Source organism: Nicotiana tabacum, chromosome 6, assembly GCF_000715075.1.
Source record: "Nicotiana tabacum cultivar K326 chromosome 6, ASM71507v2, whole genome shotgun sequence".
In the NCBI taxonomy this organism is placed as follows: domain Eukaryota; kingdom Viridiplantae; phylum Streptophyta; class Magnoliopsida; order Solanales; family Solanaceae; genus Nicotiana; species Nicotiana tabacum.
Genome location: NC_134085.1, coordinates 39,487,830 through 39,510,427, shown reverse-complemented (window position 1 = coordinate 39,510,427; position 22,598 = coordinate 39,487,830). Strand labels below are relative to the sequence as shown.

Sequence of the window (22,598 nt, the reverse complement as noted above, 5' to 3'; positions counted from 1 at the left end):
AGGTATTCCGTCTTCGTCCTGCTAGCTTGAAACCCTTAATTCAAGAGCCTGTCTTCAAACCTCCAGCCTCGTGTTAACACCGACTCACGACTCATCAATCAGAACTATGTCATCGACGAATAACATGCACCATGACATATTCCCTTGAATGTGGTGTGTTAAGGCATGCATCACCAAGACAAATAAGAACGGAGTGAGAAAGAAAAAGGGAAGAGAAAGAAAAAGAAAAAGCAAAAGAAAAAGAAAAAGTAAGGAAAAGAAAGAAAAGAGATCCACCAGATTTTGACAAGTCGCCGCCAATGAAACAACGTTTTCTTAACATCGTAAAATCCCAATTCCAAAGCCTACCAAAAAGCCATAAATCCATCAGATCAAATCATCCACTGACCACATCCACCTCCTTTACCCCCCTCCCCTCCTCCCCAACTACCACAATTTCTTCACCGCTTCGTTTTCCTGCCGTTCGCTCCTCAGCTTTCTGCAGTTTCCCCAGCTAGCCAAACACCTGCTTAAACTGTAGTTTCCTTCCAATTTTGCTTCTCAAGTATCAATTTCCCATTCTCTTTCGCACCTCAACTTTGATCCCTGGGAAATTCGATTCCCCATATCTAGGGTTTCTGTTTGTATTCTCTTTTTTCACCTTCATTCATTCCCATGAAATGATCGTTGATTACGAGGACCGCGGTGGGGGGGATGATTCTGATTCCTGTTCCAAGTCGATAAACGAGACGGTGAATGGGTCCCACCATTTCACCATCAGGGGTTACTCCCTGGCTAAAGGAATGGGTCCCGGAAAGTACATAACTAGCGATACATTCACAGTGGGCGGTTATGATTGGGCCGTTTATTTCTACCCTGATGGTAAGAATATTGAGGATTCTTCCACGTATGTCTCTGTTTTCATCGCCCTTGCTAGTGAGGGCACTGATGTCAGGGCGCTGTTCGAGCTGACTCTATTGGATCAGAGCGGTAAAGGGAAGCACAAAGTTCATAGCCATTTTGATCGGGCGCTCGAGAGTGGCCCGTATTCTTTGAAATATAGAGGAAGCATGTGGTATGTCTGCAAATTTATTCATCTGCTAGCTTGTGTAATGGCACTATTAAATTAGCAAGACTCGTGGCCAAATGGTTTATGTTTTTATGTTTCTTAGGGTTTATGTTGCGTGTACTTGGGGTTTGCATATTAGAAGTTTGTCGATATACTGGAAATAGGAGTGCTTTTGCCTACCCTTGTTGCATTTTTCTTATTTCTCTCATTGTTGTGACCATGAGGTCACAGGTTCAAGCTGCCAAAACAGCCTTTGAGGCTGTATATATAAGACCCAATCTGCTCCGGCCCTTCCCCCGACCTCGCGCATAGCGGGATCCTAGTGCACAAGCCTTTGATCTTGGTTGTTGAGCTGGAAGAGTTAGAGTAATTCAGAATACTGAAATCTTCCTATTTGCAATAAGTATATGGTGGAATAGTCAAGCTGTCCACAAGTTGATTCTGACGCCACTGGTATTTATAAGATTTAAGAAAAAGAAAGGTAGAAAAGAACCAATCCTTGGTTGCAGGGGTATGTCTAACTTTGTCTCCGGGAAACGCTAAATGATTGCTTAGTTTTTTAGAGAATTGACTTACTGAAATCTGGGTCAGCCTCATGATTTGACCCCTGGCTAAACCATTTGAGGCCTCAACTTTTTCTTTTTACCACTTTGAATGGTGTTTGTATGTTCCATTTTCAGTTCTCTCGTGAAATTTCCATATTAATGATCAGTTGATTAAACCACAGTTCATTTAGTTACTATTTTGTAAATCTTGTATTAATGGAATAAAATAATTTTTTTAGTGAAAAATGTAACAGATTTGATATATTATGATTGCCCTTCATAACAAGAGTATCCTTGTTAAAGCTCAAGATAATTCACCAATTGTTTAGTTGGGTCACTACACTACCTTTTTGATTCCATGGTATTTAAGCACATTGATAACTTTCTCTCTTGCTCAAACTAATGGAATTTCTTGCCTGTACGTACAGGGGTTACAAACGATTTTTCAGAAGATCAGTTTTGGAAACTTCTGACTACCTGAAGGATGATTGCCTGTCTATGCACTGTACTGTTGGAGTTGTGAGAACTCGTGTTGAAGGACCCAAAGATTATAGTGTTTCTGTTCCTCCATCAGACATGGGCCAAAGTCTCAAATATGTGCTGGATGCTGAACTTGGTTGTGATATTGATTTCCGTGTTGGCGAAGAGACTTTTAAGGCTCATAAGTTGATACTAGCTGCTCGTTCTCCAGTGTTTAGATCCCAATTCTTTGGGCTTGTGGGGAATCCTAATTCTGACAAAGTAGAACTTGAGGATATTGAGCCCTCAATTTTCAAGGTAATAAGTTCTTGCTTTTTTTGTTCAAAATAGGTTCTTGCATTGATATAATGATTTCTGCTATTAAAAGGAAATAAAAAAGAAAGCTAGGGTGAAAATAGATAATTGAGGGGATATCAGACCTCCCATGGACATTCCAGATTCATTTTGTATGTTAAAGGTGTAAATGGATTATATTTCACTGCTCTTTATTAGACTTCCTTTTTTAGTTAGCATTGTTATACTTAGGCTTAAATGAATCTTATGGCTAATGTTCTGTACATTAAACATCTTTGAACATTACAGTATTTGGTAAAAGTAAATAAATTTTTTCTACAAGCAGAATAATTTTTTTGGTGATGGAAAAAACAATCCTACATACAAGAGCTATACCAAAAAGTAGAGAGTTTACAGAATGTGATTTTTCAGAAGGATAGCCAATTTTCTTATATAAATTGGAACCTCATGATAATACTAAGTTTAGATGGTTTTCTGGAATTTATATCTAAGAACTAACTAAGCTGACAGAATGATGTCCTCCATTATTCTATCACTAAGAGGATATATTGAAAGAAGTTAGCAGTTAGCTAAGCAATTCCATCCTTATAGTCATGGTGTTTCCACCACAATTTTCCCAAATCGAGTTTCTTTCCATAAAAGCTGTTCATTACCATTATGTAATGCACATGCGTATCTTGTGCCAACCTTAGGGCTTTTTCTAATAGCTGGAATGATTGTGTACATCTGTTTGTTTTGTAGGCTATGCTCCATTTCATTTACTCTGATGAGCTTCCGGATTTGCTTGAGATTGCTGGCTCTACTTCAACATGTACATCTACAATAATGATGCAGCATATATTGGCTGCAGCGGACCGCTTTGGTTTAGATAGGTTGAAACAGTTATGCGAGGCTAAATTATGTGAAGAAGTTAATGTGGAGACAGTGGCTACAACTCTTTCCCTTTCGGAGCAGCATCAATGCCTACAGCTTAAAGCCATATGTTTGAAATTTGCTGCAACAAACTTGGGAGGTGCGTGTAGTCCGTAGATGTGAGCAGTGCAGTGTTTCAGGTTATGTCATTTCTAGTTTTTCAATGTCTGTTGATCTGCAGACATGTTTTTGTCTCTGGTTATTCATTTCCAGTGCATTTGTGCCATATTTCATTGTAGTCCAGTTCAAATGATAAGCCAAGATAAGAGTTGGTATCCATAGACCAGAGCAATAGTCCCTTGAACTCCTTTTGCTAAATGACGTATGGATATGCTTAGGTTCTGAAAATTCTCTGTTGAACATCATTTTCAGAAAAAATCTCTGTTGAAATCTTGCTGAAGGACCTTGCTTTTGTATAAAAAGGTGATTTTGGCTTCCAATAGATTATTTGTGGTGTTAAGTTCAGGAATCGGTTGTGAGGCATCTAGCAAAATGGGTATCCATGGAAATATAATAACAAGATTTCCTTTAGAACTTCTTTAAAATGTTTTGGAGCTCTTGGTGGAGGATTGTTGAATGTCAGTACTGCCAGTTGGTTAGGCTCCTAGGCTTTGGCGGAATTGCTTAAATTCTTGAAAGAATATGTTAGTGGTTTTGGCTATTGGAGTTAGTATCTTTGAAAAGGATGTATCTTTAAGATTTGCAGTTGCATTTTCTAAAGGAACCCCCAAATTCTGATAGCCAACAAGTTACATTGAATTTTATCAATCTGCTGGCCTTGTTTAGCTCGTTATCTAAGTTTGTCGTTAGTTAATGTGGTCGGGTCCTGTACGTGCGAGAAGCTAGCTCGTCAGAGATGCATGTTTGCAGGTGCTTCAGGGGGTGGACGTCCACAATTCACCTCTACCAAATCTAACCTAGATTGGGTTTTCTAGACCCAATGGTACTAGTTGCGGATAGATAGATGATGAGATCTAACCTTTGCATCAATCTTCTTTAGCATGGGGGCACACTTGTTTTAAAACTAAGGGTGAGTGTTTCTCCTTTGCTTGTCTAGCCAACATATGCTTATTCTTCTTTTAATAACTCCTAGTAGGGAAAAAAGCCGAAAATTTTGTCTGACCTTGTAGATGCACGTAACTTTTTTTCCGTGTACAATATTGAGTGTCTGGCTTCATTTTCTTAAAGATGAAGATTCCTGATATAGGTGACACAGGAATCATGGAAAATGATAGTTTGATATTGTGTGTAGTACTATTTTTAGAGAAAATATTTTGTATTATTAAAAAGTTAAGTTCTGAGGTAAAGTTCCCAGAAAACTTGCAGAGTAGATATATTCCTGCTACACTTCTCCAATCGACACCATAAAAGAGAATGTTTGGATCGATACTTGAAGTTTGAATGATGGAATGAGAGATTTAAGAGTGGGAAGACATCCAAAGGTGTGGCTTAACGCTCATTATAGTGGGACGAATACCATGAGAGAATAGAGTACAAATCCCAACAGAGACAAATTCCTTGGCGATTTCTTCCCATCTGCCCGTTTTAAATTTTGTATAATAAAGTTGAATTACTTGATTGTGTCTCATGGCTGTTGGTTTTTAGCTAACCTTATATTTATGACCATATAGCTTTTGATGCTGATTGTGCAAGTTGAAATTTGAATAATAAAGTTGAATTAATTGATTATCTCGCGCCTGCTAGTTTTTAGCTAACGTTATGCCTATAATCTGGTTTGGGCAATGTGTTACGAGTACTGGAAGCCTCAACATGTGACAATAATATTGTTTTCCTCTGCTGGAACTATAATCCGTGCCATACAGGTTCTTGCTTAATTTTGTTTGACAGCCTCAAGTTCTTAATGTATGTGTAGCCTGTATAAGATGCGTTTCCTCCATTATTTCAGTAAGTTGCTAAAATACTGATTGTTGTTAAACAGTTGTCATGCAGTCAGAAGGATTTAAGCACTTAGAAGAGAGCTGCCCGTCACTGTTGTCAGAACTACTGGAAACAGTTGCATCAGTTGATGAGAAGGCGCCTGTGATGTCTAGCAAGAAAAGGACTAGCAGCAGCATCTTTGGGTTGGATGTGGCAGCAGATGGTGCTGCAGCAGAATCTGTTAATCCAAATGCTAGGCGTGTGCGAAGACGGATGTAATCTTATAGTAGTCTTTGAGTGCAAAGCAAGCTTCTTGGTAGAAAATCTGCTACTAGAAAATTTAGCTAATGATTATGTTTATGTAAGTCAATTCGTTGTTATCGGGATGTAGGAACAGTTCTAATGAGCTTAAGTGATAACTTTTAATGTTAGCATTATTGGTTTCATGTCCTCTGTTGATCCAAACAACCTAAGGGCAGGATAGGTGGTATATAATGTATCTTGTTATCTTTTTGACTACCCGAGCTACTTGTTTCTGTAAGACACAGCTTTAATGAATATGTAACGAGTTCCCCATATACGTGATGCACGTATTATTTTTTTGCTCAGTTTTGATTTTATTGATGTGTGTGTGTTTGTCTGTGGGTACTTTAAATGTCTGATGCTATAGTAACTTCTTGGTTTATAAATAATACTGAATAACCATATGAAGCCCTTTTATCGCAATAGGAAAAGCATGCGTGCAAATGAAAGACGTTGACTTGAAAAATCTTCCAAGAGAAGGAAACTGTGTGATGACTATAGCTTTGCTGTGGCATATGACAAGGAGCCTAGTAGTGAAAGCATTTCAAAATCGCCTGAAAAGGGAATCAAGAGAGATATTATTACCTCTCCCACAATCTCAGGTGAAGTTCAATACCTTATTAGCGTCCTTACTGTTAAAGGTCCGTGGTTTATGCTGTCTTACTGAGCAGTATGCTGTCTTTCTCTACAGGAGTTGGGTTTCAGAATCAGTTAGAAATCATCAGAAGTATCTTAATGGTAAGAGACTTCAGATTTGAGTTTGGGCTGCATTTCGCCACTTTTGTATAGTTTTCTTCCTATCTGGATTAGATACACTTTTTTCTCGAAAAAGCTTTTGACCGGAGTCAACTTTTCCTTTCCAGTAGAATTTAGCATTAAGTCTTTCAAGGTGCCACAGCTTTGTATTAAGGTTCCTGAAATGGAAGCAATTGGTTCGCTGAAGGTATTTCAGACACTCTATTTTTTGTTCCCGTCAATCACAGATGCATTGTGAAATCTAGAAAATCTTCAATCTTTAATCAAGATTGCTGGACTTTATGCATCCAGGATTCTAGTATTTGCTGTAGGGATTCGATGTATACACTGTTTATGTTGACATTGGACCAACTAAAAAGATGATCGTATGTGCAAATGTTAAGAGCAAGTAGGTATGTTCTTTTTCTTTTTGTTAAGGAGCAACTAGATATGTTTTTGAGAGGTTCACTCAGGTTTCAATGGGTGCTGCATTATGCCCTTGGTATTAACAACTACTCCTATTTTCATTTAAGCTTCTTTGATTTTGCATGCTTATTAGGCATTTTTTATGTGTGGAAAGCTTCATATTACCTTCGAGGAGTCACTTGATAGCTCTTCTAAATGTTTTCTTATGAGGCAGTCTAGAAACCAAATTTTCTCGTTAAATTCAAATAAACATTTTTTACAAGTGGAATTCAAATAAACAGTTCTTTATCTTTTATGCCGAGAACAACTTTTTCTGTGCCTGTTTGTTTGACTATAGGAATTTCAAATAAACAGTTTTTTTTATTTCTCATGCAGAGAACAGTAAATAAAGCTGTTACAGCTATCCTTGGAAGTGGCATACAAGGGTGTACCCTAGTGGTCAATGAAGTGGATAACCATGAGATCTCAGGTTCAAATCATAATAAAGACAAATACACTAGGTTGCTTCCCATTTGTCTAAGCTTTGGTGGACAGAGTTACCTTATACTTGTGTTGGTGGGAGGCGCAGATCTCCTATTGAATTAGTCGAGGTGCGCGCAAGCTGGCTTGGATACCACCCTTATCAAAATTAAACAACTATCACGGGAAGTGGATTACGGTTGACCAGGGAAAGGTCAGAGATGACAATAGAACTCTACAGCAGGCCGGTATTTCCCAGAATGGCAATCTTCACTTTGTAGCCTTGTTTTCACCAAAGGTCCTCCATCAGTCCCTAAAGATGATACTCCTGCTTAAGCATCATACATTACAGATCAAGAATTATCTAGGTATTGTTGGGAAGATGAGCCACATGTGGGAATATACTGCGTACGTTGTTGTTGTTGTTATTGTTGCTGTTGTTGTTGGGAAGATGAGTACTTGTATGCTTTTGAATAGTGATGCTTTGCATAGTTATCAAAAAGAATAGAGGAAGAAATGTTACAACAATAGGTTTTGGCTACTATATGGGTAGCTGATGGTGTCTAATTAGTCATTTTTATATTCAGGCATCCACCTAGTCCTATCTTAGAATTGGGGCCTCCCAATGCTTTGTCAGATCCTCCAGCGACTAAGTGGGACAAGCATGATGAGAATAACCATAAACTGGAGATTTCACCTCTTACGAATCCGATTGATCAATCAGCTGATGATACTGTTCCAGATTCTAAAGCATTGGCCATAGTTCTGCCTGTAAATGCAGAGACACTTGCCGTGGTTCCTGTGAATCATAAAAATAGACGTTCTGAGCTTTCACAGCATAGAACAAGGAGACAATTCTCAGTCGCTTAAGTAGAAGCACGAAGCTGTAGAACAGCTTGGAACTGGAAGGTATGAAAATATTAGCGCTATCTTCACGAGCAACGAGAACAGTTCGAAATTGTAAGTTTCACGGTTGATCTGCATTTCAATCGTTGGTAATGCAGGTGGCTTGATGTTTAAATGTGTGCTTTTAATGATGTTGATCACCGAACTTATGTTTACGTGAAGATCAGACATTGTCCATGGGAACACCTCAGGACTCACCGAGCAAGGTTCACAGAAAATAACCCGAGGTAGACCTGGAAGGTTATTGAATTGCGATGCATACGTCCCAACAGAGGCGGATCCAGGAATTTAACTTTATGGGTTCAAGATTTAGAACTCTAGCACATACCTCAAGTTACTATACAATAATAACCGAACGTAATGGTGATATTTATTGAATATATATTTTGTTAGATGGTTCGATACTTGCTGCATATATATATATATATATATATATATATATATATATATATATATATATGCAGCAAGTATCGAACCATCTAACAAAATATATATTCAATAAATATCACCATTACAATTGTACCCTACATGTTGTCATGCTTTGAAAACGATCAATAATGGCATCATTAGGTACAGTTTCAAATACTTCATCTTCTATATAACAAACTAAACAACCATTCAAAAATTCATCACCAATTCTGCTACGCAAGTCATTTTTGATGTACTTCATTGAAGAAAAAGCTCTTTCTACTGTTGCAGTAGCGACAGGCAATATGAGACTTAACTTCACAAGCAAAAAAACAAGTCTCCAAGTCTTGTACAAATCTGTTTCAACTAGTGTTTCTGAAAGATCTCCAAGTCCTTTCAAGTTAGAGAAATCGTTGTCTTCTTTCACAAAGAGAATATAGTTGTCAAGCTCGTAACTAAGATCTTCAAGCTTTGAACAACTAAACTCATGAGGATAAAGTGTAGCAAGTTTCATAATTCTTTCTTTATCATAATTTGCAAAAGAATTATCCGGACTCAAACTAGCCATACCAAGAAGTATTACTATTCACCGCATCAAAACGACTGTTAAGCTCTGAAAGTTGCAAATCAATAACAGTATTAAAAACATCGACATGCAAATGATGAGAATATGTAACACTTGAACTCCTACGCTTTGACTTTCCAAGATGATAGTTCTTATCCATTTCAGAGATCACAATATCATACTTGGCACAAAATGAAGAGGCATCATTTATCAAAGATTCCTATTTAGATTCTCTCATCCCTTGCAATTGCCTCTTGGCGAAACCAACAAGCTTCATAGTATTTACAATATCCTGATCTTTTCTTTGCAAAGCCATATTCAAATCATTTGTAATTGCCAATAATTTTAACATCAAGTGCATCATATGCACAAACTCAAAAGACCTTATGTCATTCACTAAACTTTTTGCCACTGATCTCTCTAGATAATTTTCACCCTCACTTGCAAGAAACTCAAGTACATTAATGATAGATGAGAATAATGTAATAAAGTTACGCACTATCTTAAAATGAGAACCCCATCGAGTATCACCTGGCCTTTGGAGTTCAAGTTCTTGATTTAGTTCACTTCCTGTATGAAATTCACCAAGCACTTGTAGCTCATCTAATTTTTTTTCCTGATCCTCTCGAAGCATATCCCTATGCTTAAAAGAACTTCCAACAATTTTCAAGACATTAGCAACAATATCAAAAAATTGATCTACATCACAATGTTTTTTTGCAACGGCTACAAGAGTCAATTGCAATTGATGGGCAAAGCAATGTATACAATATGCCGAAGGATTATCATTCAGAATTAAAGTTTTAAGACCATTGATTTCTCCTTGCATGTTACTAGCCCCATCATAACCTTGTCCTCGTATTTGAGATGGACTCAATGAGTGCTCTAAAAGCAAATCATAGATTGCTTTTTGCAATGACGATGAAGTTGTTTTTTTTAACATGAACAATACTAAGGAATCACTCAATAAGTTTTCCCTCTTTGTTGACATACCACAGAACAAGAGCCATTTGTTCCTTATGAGAGACGTCCTTAGATTCATCAACCAAAATTCCAAAATAATCTCCATTCAAATCTTCAACTATTGCTTTCATTATTTCTTTCGCACATGCATTCGCGATCTCTTTTTGGATATTTGGAGAAATCATCATGTTATTTTGTGGAGCACTTTGTAGCACAACTTTTTTCACTTCATCATCCCTACCTGCATACCATTGTAAGAGTTCTACAAACTTTCCTCTTTTAGTAGAAGTTTCACCTTCATCGTGGTCCCGGAAAGACATTCCTTGTTTTAAAAGAAATCTTGCCACATCAATCGAAACATTCAACCGAACTCGATAATCACTTTTAATTTTTTCAGCCTGCTTGTCAAAAGAAGTTAGCATTGATTGTTCTTGATTAATTAAATCTCTCATCATCTTAAAACACCGATTGTGAAGACTATTCACCTCTCCAATATGTGCGTTAAACCTTTCTATAGCTTTATTCGAAGCTCTAAAACCATTCTTTGTGAAAGAATCCCCAACTTTTCCATGTCCTCCATGCTCATTTTTAAACAAGTAACAACATAAGCAAAATGTTGCATCAACTTTAACACTATATTCTAACCATCCAGAGTATGAAGTGTTAAACCATTCAATATTAAATTGACGCATAAATCCACCAAAATCTCTTTTTGGAAAGCTACAATTACAAGGTTGACAAGGCCCTGGTTGAATATAATGTCTCCTCACTCGACCACGTAAATTTGGAGGATACTCTAAAATTTGCTTTCTTTCTGCACGATCGGGTTCAAGATTCAAATTCAACATTTTCTCTTTGTTTAATCCTGCCGAAAGATTGATATTGTCATGAATAGTTGGACTTGGCGAAGAACTTGGCGTAGGAGGACTAGAACCAGAACTAGAACCAGAAGTTTGAGGAGTTGGAATAGCTTTGAAAAATTTCATAATCATATCCACCCTCACTAAAAAGATCCTACAAAAATACAAAAAATAAATTACACTCCAGCAGAGGTACTCTAATTTTGTTAGATTGAATGGAATGATCTAATTAGTTATCCAAACATACGATAATAATTGCTAGACATGGAACTTAATGACAAAACTCAAAAGGGTTACTTTTCAAATATTCAAGAATCAAGAATGGGTGTTCAAGATCTATTAACGAACTTGGTTGTCAGCATATTATTAAATTTGGCACACATAATACATTGATATGCCTAATATTTTTTTTCTTCTTATCTTTCCTCGATACAGAGCTCATAGTCACCCCAAAAATAACAAATCTGCTCATCTGACTATACTTAAACTTAAGGGCAACATCCACTTCTCAAACTCTACAGTAGCCTCAGGTACTAATTTCTTATAAGGAACCAAAATGCAAGAACCAAGATCAAGGACGGATCCTTTAACTTATAATTAATAAATATTGCATTATTATTGAGAAAGAGCCATAGAGTCATACTAGCAAAACAAAGAGAATTATTGCAGTTTATGTCCAAGAAGAAAAGCCTTTGCTTTGATTCTTTTGAAACCCTAACTTTAAAAATTTGGGAAAGAAGAACCTTCTCAAAAGTGGAACTTTTAGATCTCTTAAAACTTTATGAAGACCAAGAAAATAAGAAAGAAGCCTTAACTTTTTATAATTATTAAAAAGACCCATAAGAAGTATACAATAAAGAATAATATTAATTAGGTGGGTCCTCATCTTTTAAGGATAAGAAATTGGCCTCTTTAAATGGTAAGTGGCAAAAGAAGTCCAAAAGTAATAAAGAAGTCAAATAGTAACTTAAATAAAAATGCAATAAAAATCATAGACATAGAGATTCGAACCCCAGTCCTCACTATAATAAGTGGCGCTCTGCCCAGCACTTTTACCACTGAACCCATAGCCTAATTTAGTCTATGGGTTCAAACAATAATATATGACCATATTTCAGTAATTTTGCCCAGTATATTTCCGGATTCTGTCGAAAGTTATGGATTCAATTGAACCCGTATCCATAACACTAGATCCGCCCCTGCTAACACTAATGAAAGACCTAAAAGTGGGTCAGGAGTTATGTGTCATTACTGTAACAAAAGTGTACATAAATATTCGTTTTGTCGCTTTCGTAAAGAAAATGTTTCAGGATGAGTTTGGAAACCAAAAAACAATTCTGAATCTAGTAATACTAACCCTCCAAGACTCAAGCAAGCTTGGGTAACTAAAAGAAAGTAATCACTATGTTTTGCAGGAACACCACAGAATAAGCCGCAAAGGAAAATGGTACTTAGATAGTGCGTGCTCCAGTCACATGACAGGTGATAAAAACCTGTTCAAAGAAGTTACAAAAATTGATGGAGGAAGCGTTAAGTTTGGGGGTGACTCAAAGGGAATGATAATTGGCACTAGAACAATTCCCTTCAATAACAACTGTGATATCACTGAAGTTTATCTCGTCGATGTACTCAACTACAATCTCCTAAGCATAAGTCAACTAGGCGACTCAGGATATGAGGTAAATTTTAAGAAAACATGTCGTGCTATTGAAGACGAGACAAGTGAAATAGTCCTCCCAAGGAAAAAGGTAAGGAAATGTTTATATCCTTGATAGTTTTGAAAAGATAGATGGGCATATTTGCTTAACATCTATGTCTGATGATCCATGGTTATGGCATAGAAAACTTGGTCATGGAAGCATGCATTTGATAGAAAAATTATCCAAACATAAGTTAGTTATTGGTCTACCCAAACTGAATTTTTCTAGAACTCATATCTGTGATGCATATCACATAGGTAAGCAAACCAGAAACTCTTTCAAAAATAAAGATATTGTATCTACTTCTAAACCTTTGCAATTGCTTCATATGGACCTATTTTGGCCTACTAGAACTGCTAGTATAGGAGAAAAAAGATATGCTTTTGTTATTGTTAATGATTATTCACGTTTCACTTGGGTAATTTTCTTGTCTCATAAAGATGAAGCATTAAGAAAGTTTGATATTTTCTGCAAAAAGGTTGAGAGAGAAAAGAGATATCTGATCTCAACAATTCAGAGTGATCATGGAGGAGAATTTGAAAGTAGAGCTTTTGAAGACTTCTGTAATGATCAGGGAGACACTCATAATTTCTTTGCACCACGATCACCACAACAAAATGGGGTTGTTGAGAGGAAAAACAGAACCCTCCAAGGCATGACAAGAACCATGTTACTAGATCATTCACTACCAAATCACTTTTAGGCAGAAGGTGTGAGTATAACATGTCACATTCTCAACCGATGTCTCATAAGGCCCATTTTGAAGAAGACTCCTTATAAATTATGGAAAGGTAAACGTCCTAATATCAGTTACTTTCATCCCTTCGAAAGTAAGTGTTTTATTCACAATAACGGTAAGGACAACCTTGGAAAATTCAATCCAAGAAGTGATTAAGGTATTTTTCTGGGCTACTCATTAAATAGTAGATCTTTTAGAGTCTATAATAAATGCACCTTATGTGTGGAAGAATCTCTACATGTTATATTTGACGAAAATAACCCCTTGGTCGAGAACGGAATTACTATAGGTGATGAAGATCAAGCTCAAGAAACTTAGGAGAAAAGCAAATCTCAAGAATCAACTGATAAATCTGCTATGATGGAGTCAACTAATGAAATCAGCAGCAGTGAACCAGATCATCCGATCGAGTCGACTACTAATGTGGTGCATCCAAATGAATGGAGAAGCGAACCTGAATATCCTCAAAAATTCATCATAGGGGATCCAAATGAAGGAATGAAAACCAGGGAAGCTCTCAAAAAGAAAGCAAATGTAGCATTAATTTTGCAGGTTGAACTAAAAAAGATAGAGGAAGCTCTTAAAGATTCAAGTTGGGTACAAGCAATACAGGAAAAGTTAGATCAGTTTTGTAAATATCAAGTGTGGAAAGTGATACCCAAACCTGAAAATGTTTCTATAATTGAAACAAAGTGGTTCTTTAGAAATAAATTGAACAAGGATGGAAAGGTCGTAAGGAATAAAGCCAGATTAGTTGCTCAGGGATATTCACAACAAGAAGGAGTCGACTATGACGAAACTTTCGCTCCAGTAGCTCGTTTGGAGTCTATACGAATCCTTCTGGCATATGCATCATTTAAAGGATTTAGGTTGTTTCAGATGGATATCAAAATTGCATATTTGAACGGATTTATTGAGAAGAAGTATATGTGAAACAACCGCCTGGGTTTGTAGATTCAAAATTTCCCTACCATGTATATAAGCTCACTAAGGCACTATATGGACTGAAGCAAGCTCCACGAGCATGTTATGATAGACTTAGTTCTTTTCCGATTGATCATGGCTTCACAAGAGGTAAAGTAGACACTACCTTGTTTATTAAAAGATCATCAGAAGGTAATCTTATTATTCAAATTTATGTTGATGATATTATATTTGGTAGTGTCAACCCTCTTATGTGCAAGGAATTTTCAAATCTTATGCAAAGTGAATTCAAAATGAGCATGATGGGAGATTTAACATTCTTCCTTGGCCTTCAAATTCAACAATCTGAAGAAGGAACCTTTATATGTCAGACCAAATACACAAAGGAACTGATTCAAAAATTTGGCATGAGCAATGCAAAATCCATTGGCACACCAATGAGTCCTTCAACAAGTCTAGACAAAGATGAACAGGGGATCCCTGTTGATGAAACTAAGTATCATGGAATGGTTGGCTCATTACTATATCAGACTACAAGTCGACCGGATATTATGTTAAGTGTGTGTAAATGTGCCAGGTTTCAGTCAGCTCCTAAAGAATCTCATCTGACTGCAGTAAAGAGAATCATTCGATATCTCATTGGGACTGTCTCCCATGGACTATGGTATCCTTGTTCTAACTCTTTTAAATTAGAAGGTTTTTCAGATGCTGACCTTGCAGGTGATAAGGAAGATAGAAAGAGCACAAGTGGTACATGTCAATTACTAGGAAAGGCATTGATATCCTGGAATAGTAAAAAACAAGCATAAGTTGTATTATCTACCATTGAAGTTGAATACATTGTTATTGGACAATGCTGTGCACAATTACTGTGGATGTCCCATCAACTGGGTGACTATGAACTTTCCTTTAAACCTATACAAATTTTCTGTGATAATTCAAGTGCTATTTGTCTTTCAAAAAATAATTTTCATCATTCTAGGGCAAAGTGTATAGATATCAAGCATCACTCATTAGAGATCATGTTCTTAAGGGAAATACAGAAATATCTTTTGTAGGAACAACTGATCAACTAGCGGATATCTTTACCAAGCTATTACTAGAAGAAAGATTCTGTTCACTTAGAAAACTTCTTGGCATTATTTGCATTGATAGAGAATAATAGGACCTTTGTGGCATTATTTAATCTTATATAGAATAGTCCACATTTTTTTTCTCGCATTAATTACGCCTCCATTTTCCCTCCTTTTCCTTCTCTTTTCACATCAGTCACAGAACTCAAAAAAGGAAAACCAATTATCGCGCCTGATCAACTGACGCCTTTTCCTTTTTTGTACTCAACCGTCAGTAAACCCCTTTTTATGTTGTCTTCTCATATCAATCTCCATTGTCTCTATCGCCCTCATACCCCTTCTCCGAAATCTTGCTTCACCACCAACCTCCTTCAATGGCTAAACAATCCAAAACCCCTTCTGCCTCGACTAGAAAGAGTACCCGCTCCAAGGGAAAACCCCATCTCAACCCCCTGAATAGGTAGACCTAGGGTCCGATCACTCTGAGGGATTTGCCTCTTCTCAGGGGAATTTCACCGATCATTCTCAACACTTAGGAGAAAAAGCCCTGGGTAAAAGACCCATGGAAGACCCCCCTATCTCCTCCACTCCAAAGAAATCAAAAGTTGATCTCTCCAGTTCCCTTGATTTGGAATTTAATTTCTGGGATTTTCCTAACAGGGACCTCTTTTTCTCCCTATCAGACAAGCCTATTACTCATGGGAGGGTAGTCGACCTTGATGATATAGAAGCCCGAAATTGTAAGGTCAAGGACCTTTTTGTTTACCAAGGGTGGTCTAAGTTCTTTTCTGTTCCTCATCCTAAAGTTTATGAACCTCTTGTGCGAATGTTCTATGCTAATCTTCATTCCAGTAGGTCTGATAAGTTGGAGACCTTAGTACTAGGAAAGTTTATTGTTCTTGACTCTTCCTTGTTTGATTCAATCTTTCAGTGCAAGTGTTCTGGTTTCCCTATGCTGTTTAAAATTGCTGGCCCGATAATTTTGAAATTTCTTTTGATCAAGCCAAAAGATGTATTGCTGAGTGTCCATCTAAATCCCTTCCAAACCAACTTGGTCCTAGTGATGTTTGAAACCCGTATTATAGCTCACATTGTGGGAACTACTTTGCTCCCCCGTACTGACTCTTTCTTAACCTTCTCTCTACGAGATACTTTTCCGGTCTACTATCTTGTGACCAAACTCAAAATCAAGTTGTCCTCTTGGGTTATCAATTTCATGATTGAAAGTGCGGAAGATCCCACTAGTCTACCCTATGGAATGGCCATTACCCACATTCTGGAAGCCCACATTTCCCTCTCTGCATACTTCTTCACTATAGTTTCAAAATCATACAACTCTAGAGCCTTTGCAAGTATGAGGTATGTGTGTGTGAAGGGTTCATGGGTCAAGAAACACGAGAGTGATGTCAAGACTGCCCATCCAAACTCCAAGCCCAAACCTTCTTGTGATGACCCGGTCGGTCGTCTTAAGAATTAACGTTCCGATCCTCTATTAACTGCTTTCCACGAGTTTATTTCTGCTATTTTGATTTATCGGGATGTTCAGTTTTGAGTTTCGGAGAGTTTTGGAACACTTAGTCCCAAAATGAGAGCTTAAGTGCTGGAAAGTTGATCGTAGTCAGAACAGTATAAAGACGGTCTCGGAATTGAAATCCGATGGTTCCGTTAGCTCCGTTGGGTGATTTCGGGCTTATGGGCGTGTTCGGATTGTGTTTTAGAGGTCCATAGCTAATTTAGGCTTGAAATGCCGAAAGTTGAGTTTTTGAAGTTTCCAATCCGATAGTGAGATTTTGATCCGAGGGTTGGAATGGAATTACGAAAATTGGAGTAGCTCCGTAGAGTTGAATTTGACATGTGTGCAAAATTTCAGGTCATTCAGACGAGGTTTGATAGACCTTTTGATCGAAAGCATATTTTGAAAATTTTGGAATTCTTAGGCTTAAATCCATGGTTAATTCGAGGTTTCGATGTTGTTTTAGGTATTTTAAGGATTGGTACATGTTTGGATAGTGGTTTGTGACTTGTTGGTGCCTTTGGTTGAGGTCCCGGAGGCCTCGGGATGATTTCGGATGGTTGACGGAAAGATTTTGGAATTTAAGTTGCAGCTTCAGCTGCTGGTTCTATCATAACCGCACTTGTAGTTTGGGTTCCGCAGGAGCTATCACACCTCCAATTTAAGTGACATTATTCGAAATGGGATTATTTATTTGATTTCAGAGTCGCCACTTGGGATAATTTAATTGGTGTCCCAAGTCACCGGTTTGTTTTAAATCCCAAATCGAGAAAATTTCGACTTTCCTTTTGAAGTCTGCGAACCAGAAATTCTAAGTAAGGAATTCTGTTAACTCGGGAGAAGGTGTTAGGCATTCCCGGGTTCCGTGGTTCTAGCACGGTCGCTTAGCAATTTATACTTGGCTTAAATTGTTTAACTACTCACTTTAGGACCTATGTGCATTTATCTCTTTACCACTTTTAAATCACTTGAATTATTCGTAATTAAAGAATTGAGTTACGCGTACGTATACTCTTTTCTTTTGGCGCGTCAAAATCATGTCACGCGAACGTGTCCATGATTAATAACGCTTTTGTTGATTTATTAAGAAAGTTTTGTCGATGTTGCGCGAACGCATCCCTCGAGTCTTTTAAGAATTTAATTTGCAATTATATTACGCGAACGTATATATAATCGCAATACTAATCTAAATTGGGCCTAAAGCAAACTACGAAAGTTCAAGGCAATTTTTATACTAATATTTTTATTCGTTTATATGAGGGCCATAAATTAAAGGATTTTATTTGTATATGGCACACCCCAAATTATTTTATCTAAATTTGTGAGAGGCCATATGTTATATGTTTAAAGTATGGCACACCTCAAATTATTTCAAAGGGGTATATATATTTTAAAGGCAAACTAAAGATACTTTTATTCTAATTTAAAACTAATTATCACAACCACGTCACGAGAGCCGTACCCGTAGTTGTAATAATTTAATTGCGTGCCTAAAACACACTACAATATTCATTTGTTCTTTTCCTATGTTATGATTTATCAGGGCTTTTCAAGTCCAGAGTATATTCACCTTTTCTCAAGGATAAAGACATGTTAATACATATTGACTATATCATGAAATACTAGTGACACGAAAATTATAGCAAGTTTGGAATACTACACGCACATAGGCAATAAAGTTACGGACAAATACTTAATTTCGCCATAATAAAATTCACAAATGGATAAAATACTCCGATCACCAAAACATGGGCACTACATTTTCTGCAAAAGGGTGAAATGCATCAATGTAGACTAAACTATTTCGCTCCTAGTTATTAGAACTACAAATCAAAGTCGTAGAAGTTACTCCTCTAAATCACATTTAACATCTTAACTAGGCCCTTTACCCAATGAGCCAGACAACAAGAACTGGTATTTCGTTGTTAACTCTGAAAATCCAATGGAACTTCAGATTCTCGTAGGATTGTTCAATGCATGTAAAAAAACATCTATTGTTTCACATGAAATTGAGATCCAACCATACAAACTCAACATAGTAAAGTAAAAAACTCAGTTATTAAGAATAACATCATAAAATAATGATTGGTTGGGGTATTACTGTAGTCACAACACAACATTCAACTTGCGAATCAGTTTCTAATAATAGGCCACAACTAGATGAGCTTACTGACTATTCATGAAGATTTAAGCATTTGACCTATTCATGACTAGCTATTTAGCTACCAAAATCTTTGTCTGCACCCAATTGAATTTGCAAGGACATTCACATGAATTCAATATTTTTACAACTCTTAAGTATATCCTAGCTACTTCTTAATTACTTGATCCAACCTTTCTTTTTTAACTACATGACATTCAAGCACGATAGCACAAGATCTGGAATGAAAGGACAACAACATGCTGTCAAAGAATTTCCAAACATACTAAGAAAGCAGGTCTAGCCAACTATAAATCAGAGTTGCATATTCTTCATATTAAGCATGCTATTGACGTAAATTTAATAGTCATAACACAAACCGAATGAACATGGTAACATTTACATCAAACGCAACAACTAACAGGACATTACAACCAAAGAATTAGGCATACTCTAGCCTAATAAATCACAACAATGATATCTATCTTTTGATGACCATAACAGTTATACTGCTTGAGGTAAAAACAGTGGATCATTTTCAAATCTTAAGTTCATGAAAAGCATTTAACTAAACAAACTTGAATATGGTTAACCGAGGATACAAGTAAGTTTAGCAATCCCAAATGGGCCATCGTGACATGACAAATCTAGCCGCAAATTCAAATTCAAATCCGCCAACAACAGCCTTATCCAGAGAAGTTCATTATATGAAAGGGAATCAAATTTTTATTGAAAAAAAAAAACCCAAAGGAATTAGATCATTCTTACACAACAGTGATTCAAATTCAAGAAGGAGTACCTGGTTGCGCCTCAAACCAATTCTTAAAACCAAATGAAAGCAAGATAAGAAATGTTGATGCCAGCAAGGATGAACAGCTAAATTCAGCGGTGAAACAGCAACATCGGAGCCTAGTTATCCCTCCAAAATCCCAGTACATGCGACGCAGGAGAATAGAATCCAAATCGGTTTTCAATTCCTTTTTTTTTCGAACATAATCGACAGAATGCAGAGATCCAAAAGAAAAAACCAGACACAAACTTCAACTTGAAATTCAATCCAAAACTTCCTTTTAGAACCAGAAATCAAGAAAAGAACCAAGGCTAAAAGATATCTGTTCCAGTAGCCCTTTTTCTTTTTTGATTTTTTCTCTAAAAAAAAAACAAAACTTGAATAAAACCTGAATGAAAGCAGAACTCAAGCCATTTTTTTTTTGTTTTTATGGAAAAAAAAATAGACTGAAGAAGAAGGGCTTGAAGAAAAGTGACTACTAAAAAAAACTTTAGAAATTTTTCGACTAAGTTTTTTGAAGATTTTATCCGATTTTTTCTCCTGATTTTTTTCTCTCTTTGCCCTTTTAGCACAGAAGACTTACCTCATATATATAGAGCCCTCGAAAATTCTTCCAAAATCTGCCAAGAACTCCGTAAATATTTCTCAAATTTTTGAACAATTTTGGGACAAATGGAGGGCGTGGATTGATTCACTTCTATCCACGACTCCCATTTATCCAACAATTTTCCTTTTGTACAAAAATCCGCGGTTTTGAGGGAATAATCGTACTCTTCTCTGACAAATCCATTGGGAAATAGAGGTGACGTGGAGAGAAGGACCGTTTTGAGTGAGCTCGCTCGAACTCAGGCGAGTTGAGGTCGAGCTCAGTGGAGAAGAAGAACAGTAGCGCCGCTTCTCTGATTTCTCTAGGGTTTGGGGAATTTGGGGAAAATGTTTAAGAGGGATTATATATTGAGCGAAATGGGGCGGGTCAGTTTGACGGGTTTGGTCCGGTTATTTGGACTGGGTCATGAATATTTGGGCTGGGGATTAATTAATTATATGGGGAAAGATTGGGCTAGATTGGGGTGCATGGGAGCTGACCCAATTTCGGAAAACTAAAATTCTTCTTCAATTTACTTTTATTTAACAAATCCTTTTCTTTTCTTTTTTCTTTTCTCTCTTTTTAAATTAAAAATCCTAAATTATCTAAAAATGTGAAATTAAAGTAATTAACTAATTATAAAATTGTAAACATTACTCAAATCTATATTAAAAGTGAAAAATCAATGAACTAAAAATTAAAGGCAAAAATGTGAAAATGAACTATTTTTTTTGTGATTTTCAAATTTTACAAAACAAGTAATTACGGATTAACTCTAAAAAGTGTAAAAATAAATCCTAAATGCAGTGCATGATATTTTTGGTATTTTTATGATTTGAATAAAAATTAAACAAGCAAGAAAAATGTAAACAATTAATAAAAATCTACAAAATTCCTAAAAATGGCGAATAATCAATAAGAAAATCTATTTTCTTAGATTTTGTAGGGGTATTTCATATATGGCAAAGATCACGTGCTCACAACTTCCCTTCTTTGCTCGGAGACATGAAGGATCTTCGGGCAAAGATAAAATGAGCAATTACAAAGGATATTTGCCCATTTGAAACTCCATGAGAAGCATTTTTTGAAAAAGTCTGACCGAACCTTGCTTCGGAGGTTGCCTACATATCCTTGGCCATAAAGGAATCAGGTTAGTGTAGTTCTGGGAACTTTTGGTAGCTGAAACTACCAGGAAGCCGTGATTTCACTGCTGTTGCTGCGGTTTCTGCTGGCTGAGCTCCTTATTATACCAAAATGAAAAATAAAAAGCTAAACTAGCTAAGCCTATCAACTACGAGTTACAAGATTCCTATCTATAAATCTTCTGAAACCTGATCTTGAGTCTTGGTTGGTTCTTGTTGTAGCCACTGGTTCACTCTTCAGCTTTAGATCAAGGCGGGACATGCGAAGCTTGTGACTTCAATCGTATCTCGGGCAGTCTGCGTCTTTCTCCGCTTCAGCATTTTGAGTTCATTTCTCTTGCCCTTTTTCTTTATTTTGGATTGAGACTCGTTATTTTGGTCATCTCGAACCTTGTTCCTGAGGCCAAACCTGCTTAGACACCAAATAAACAAACGAACGAAATTTTTCTGCCCCAGTTTTCACTAGGAAAATTTCGTGAATTATTTGTAACTAAAATCTAAACTATTTCTCTATTGAAAGCAATAAAATAAGGATTGTGTGTTTAAGAGGAAAGATTAGGGAATGGAGTCTGATATCTAAAAACTCAACTCAGGGATTGGAACCCTAATGTTGGCAAAAGGTGACTAGGGAATGAGGCCCTATGTCTAAAAATCTCAACTCAGGGATTGGAGCCCCAATGTTGGCAAAAGGCGACTAGGGAATGGAGGCCCTATGTCTAAAAATCTCAACTCAGGGATTGGAGCCCTAATGTTGGCAAAAGGCGAATAGGGAATGGAGGCCCTATATTTAAAAATCTCAACTCAGGGATTGGAGCCCTAATATTGGTAAAAGGCGAATAGGGAATGAAGACCCTATATCTAAAAGTGTCAACTCAGGGATTGAAGCCCTAATGTTGGCAAAAGGCGACTAGGGAATGGAGGCCCCATGTCTAAAATTCTCAACTCAGGGATTGGAGCCCTAATGTTGGTAAAAGGGTAAAAGATTGAGGTTGGGAGTCCCAGGCTAACACATTTTTTTTCTTACTTCTCTTCCTTTTTTTTTCAATTTTTATTTCCAATAAAATGCGGGAAAGAAACTTGGAGTGAACTTCCCTTATTTGGAGTGGTTGTTGCGGAAAACTGTTTCTAGCTCTTGCACATCTTTTCCCTTCTGATTGCACCTGATTCTCGCACGGTTGCTTTGGGTTGCACCTGTTTCAATTTTTCAAA

At 36.9% G+C, this 22,598-nt stretch overlaps 4 protein-coding genes across 6 annotated transcripts in view; 1 reads left to right on the top strand and 3 right to left on the bottom strand.

The window, feature by feature from the left end:
- The first annotated feature begins 292 nt into the window (after window positions 1–292).
- On the top strand, window positions 293–5,733 carry LOC107790797 (BTB/POZ and MATH domain-containing protein 3-like). 2 transcript variants are annotated; one of them, XM_075254694.1, is made up of 4 exons: window positions 293–1,054; window positions 2,022–2,370; window positions 3,109–3,419; window positions 5,219–5,733. In XM_075254694.1, the coding sequence occupies exons 1-3, from the start codon at window positions 660–662 to the stop codon at window positions 3,394–3,396; spliced, it is 1,032 nt and encodes a 343-aa protein (XP_075110795.1). In that variant the 5' UTR covers window positions 293–659; the 3' UTR covers window positions 3,397–3,419; window positions 5,219–5,733. The 2 variants fall into 2 exon arrangements, with proteins under 2 accessions (XP_075110795.1, XP_075110794.1); XM_075254693.1 differs by having other exon boundaries at window positions 295–1,054; window positions 3,109–3,379.
- Window positions 5,734–8,497: 2,764 nt separating this feature from the next.
- On the bottom strand, window positions 8,498–9,119 carry LOC107797516 (uncharacterized). Its single transcript, XM_075255297.1, has 2 exons — window positions 8,965–9,119; window positions 8,498–8,873 (listed from the first exon to the last, which is right to left on the bottom strand). Exons 1-2 carry the CDS (start codon window positions 9,117–9,119, stop codon window positions 8,498–8,500), a joined length of 531 nt encoding a protein of 176 aa, XP_075111398.1.
- The window catches only part of LOC107790877 (uncharacterized), a 52,470-nt gene continuing 38,508 nt past the window's right edge, over window positions 8,637–22,598 (bottom strand). Inside the window, exons 1-2 of one of the 2 annotated variants that reach the window (XM_016612878.2) lie at window positions 19,671–20,573; window positions 8,637–10,936 (exon numbers count right to left, since the gene is read on the bottom strand). In XM_016612878.2, coding sequence (XP_016468364.1) covers window positions 9,919–10,914 — 996 coding nt within the window. In that variant the 5' untranslated portion in view covers window positions 10,915–10,936; window positions 19,671–20,573 and the 3' untranslated portion in view covers window positions 8,637–9,918. Of the gene's footprint in view, window positions 10,937–19,670; window positions 20,574–22,598 lie in introns of those variants that run through there. The other variant, XM_075254695.1, reaches the window with a different exon arrangement.
- LOC107790553 (uncharacterized) lies at window positions 9,180–9,902 on the bottom strand. Its single transcript, XM_016612525.1, has one exon. It carries the CDS (start codon window positions 9,900–9,902, stop codon window positions 9,180–9,182), a length of 723 nt encoding a protein of 240 aa, XP_016468011.1.

Coding starts and splice junctions, on each gene's coding strand:
- LOC107790797 (XM_075254693.1), top strand. CDS start 660: ATGATCGTTGATTACGAGGACCGCGGTGGGGGGGATGATTCTGATTCC. Junction 1,055..2,021: donor AAATATAGAGGAAGCATGTG/GTATGTCTGCAA, acceptor CTGTACGTACAG/GGGTTACAAACGATTTTTCA. Junction 3,380..5,218: donor TGCTGCAACAAACTTGGGAG/GTGCGTGTAGTC, acceptor GTTGTTAAACAG/TTGTCATGCAGTCAGAAGGA.
- LOC107797516 (XM_075255297.1), bottom strand. CDS start 9,119: ATGGATAAGAACTATCATCTTGGAAAGTCAAAGCGTAGGAGTTCAAGT. Junction 8,874..8,964: donor GTGAATAGTAATACTTCTTG/GTATGGCTAGTT, acceptor TCATGAGTTTAG/TTGTTCAAAGCTTGAAGATC.
- LOC107790553 (XM_016612525.1), bottom strand. CDS start 9,902: ATGTTAAAAAAAACAACTTCATCGTCATTGCAAAAAGCAATCTATGAT.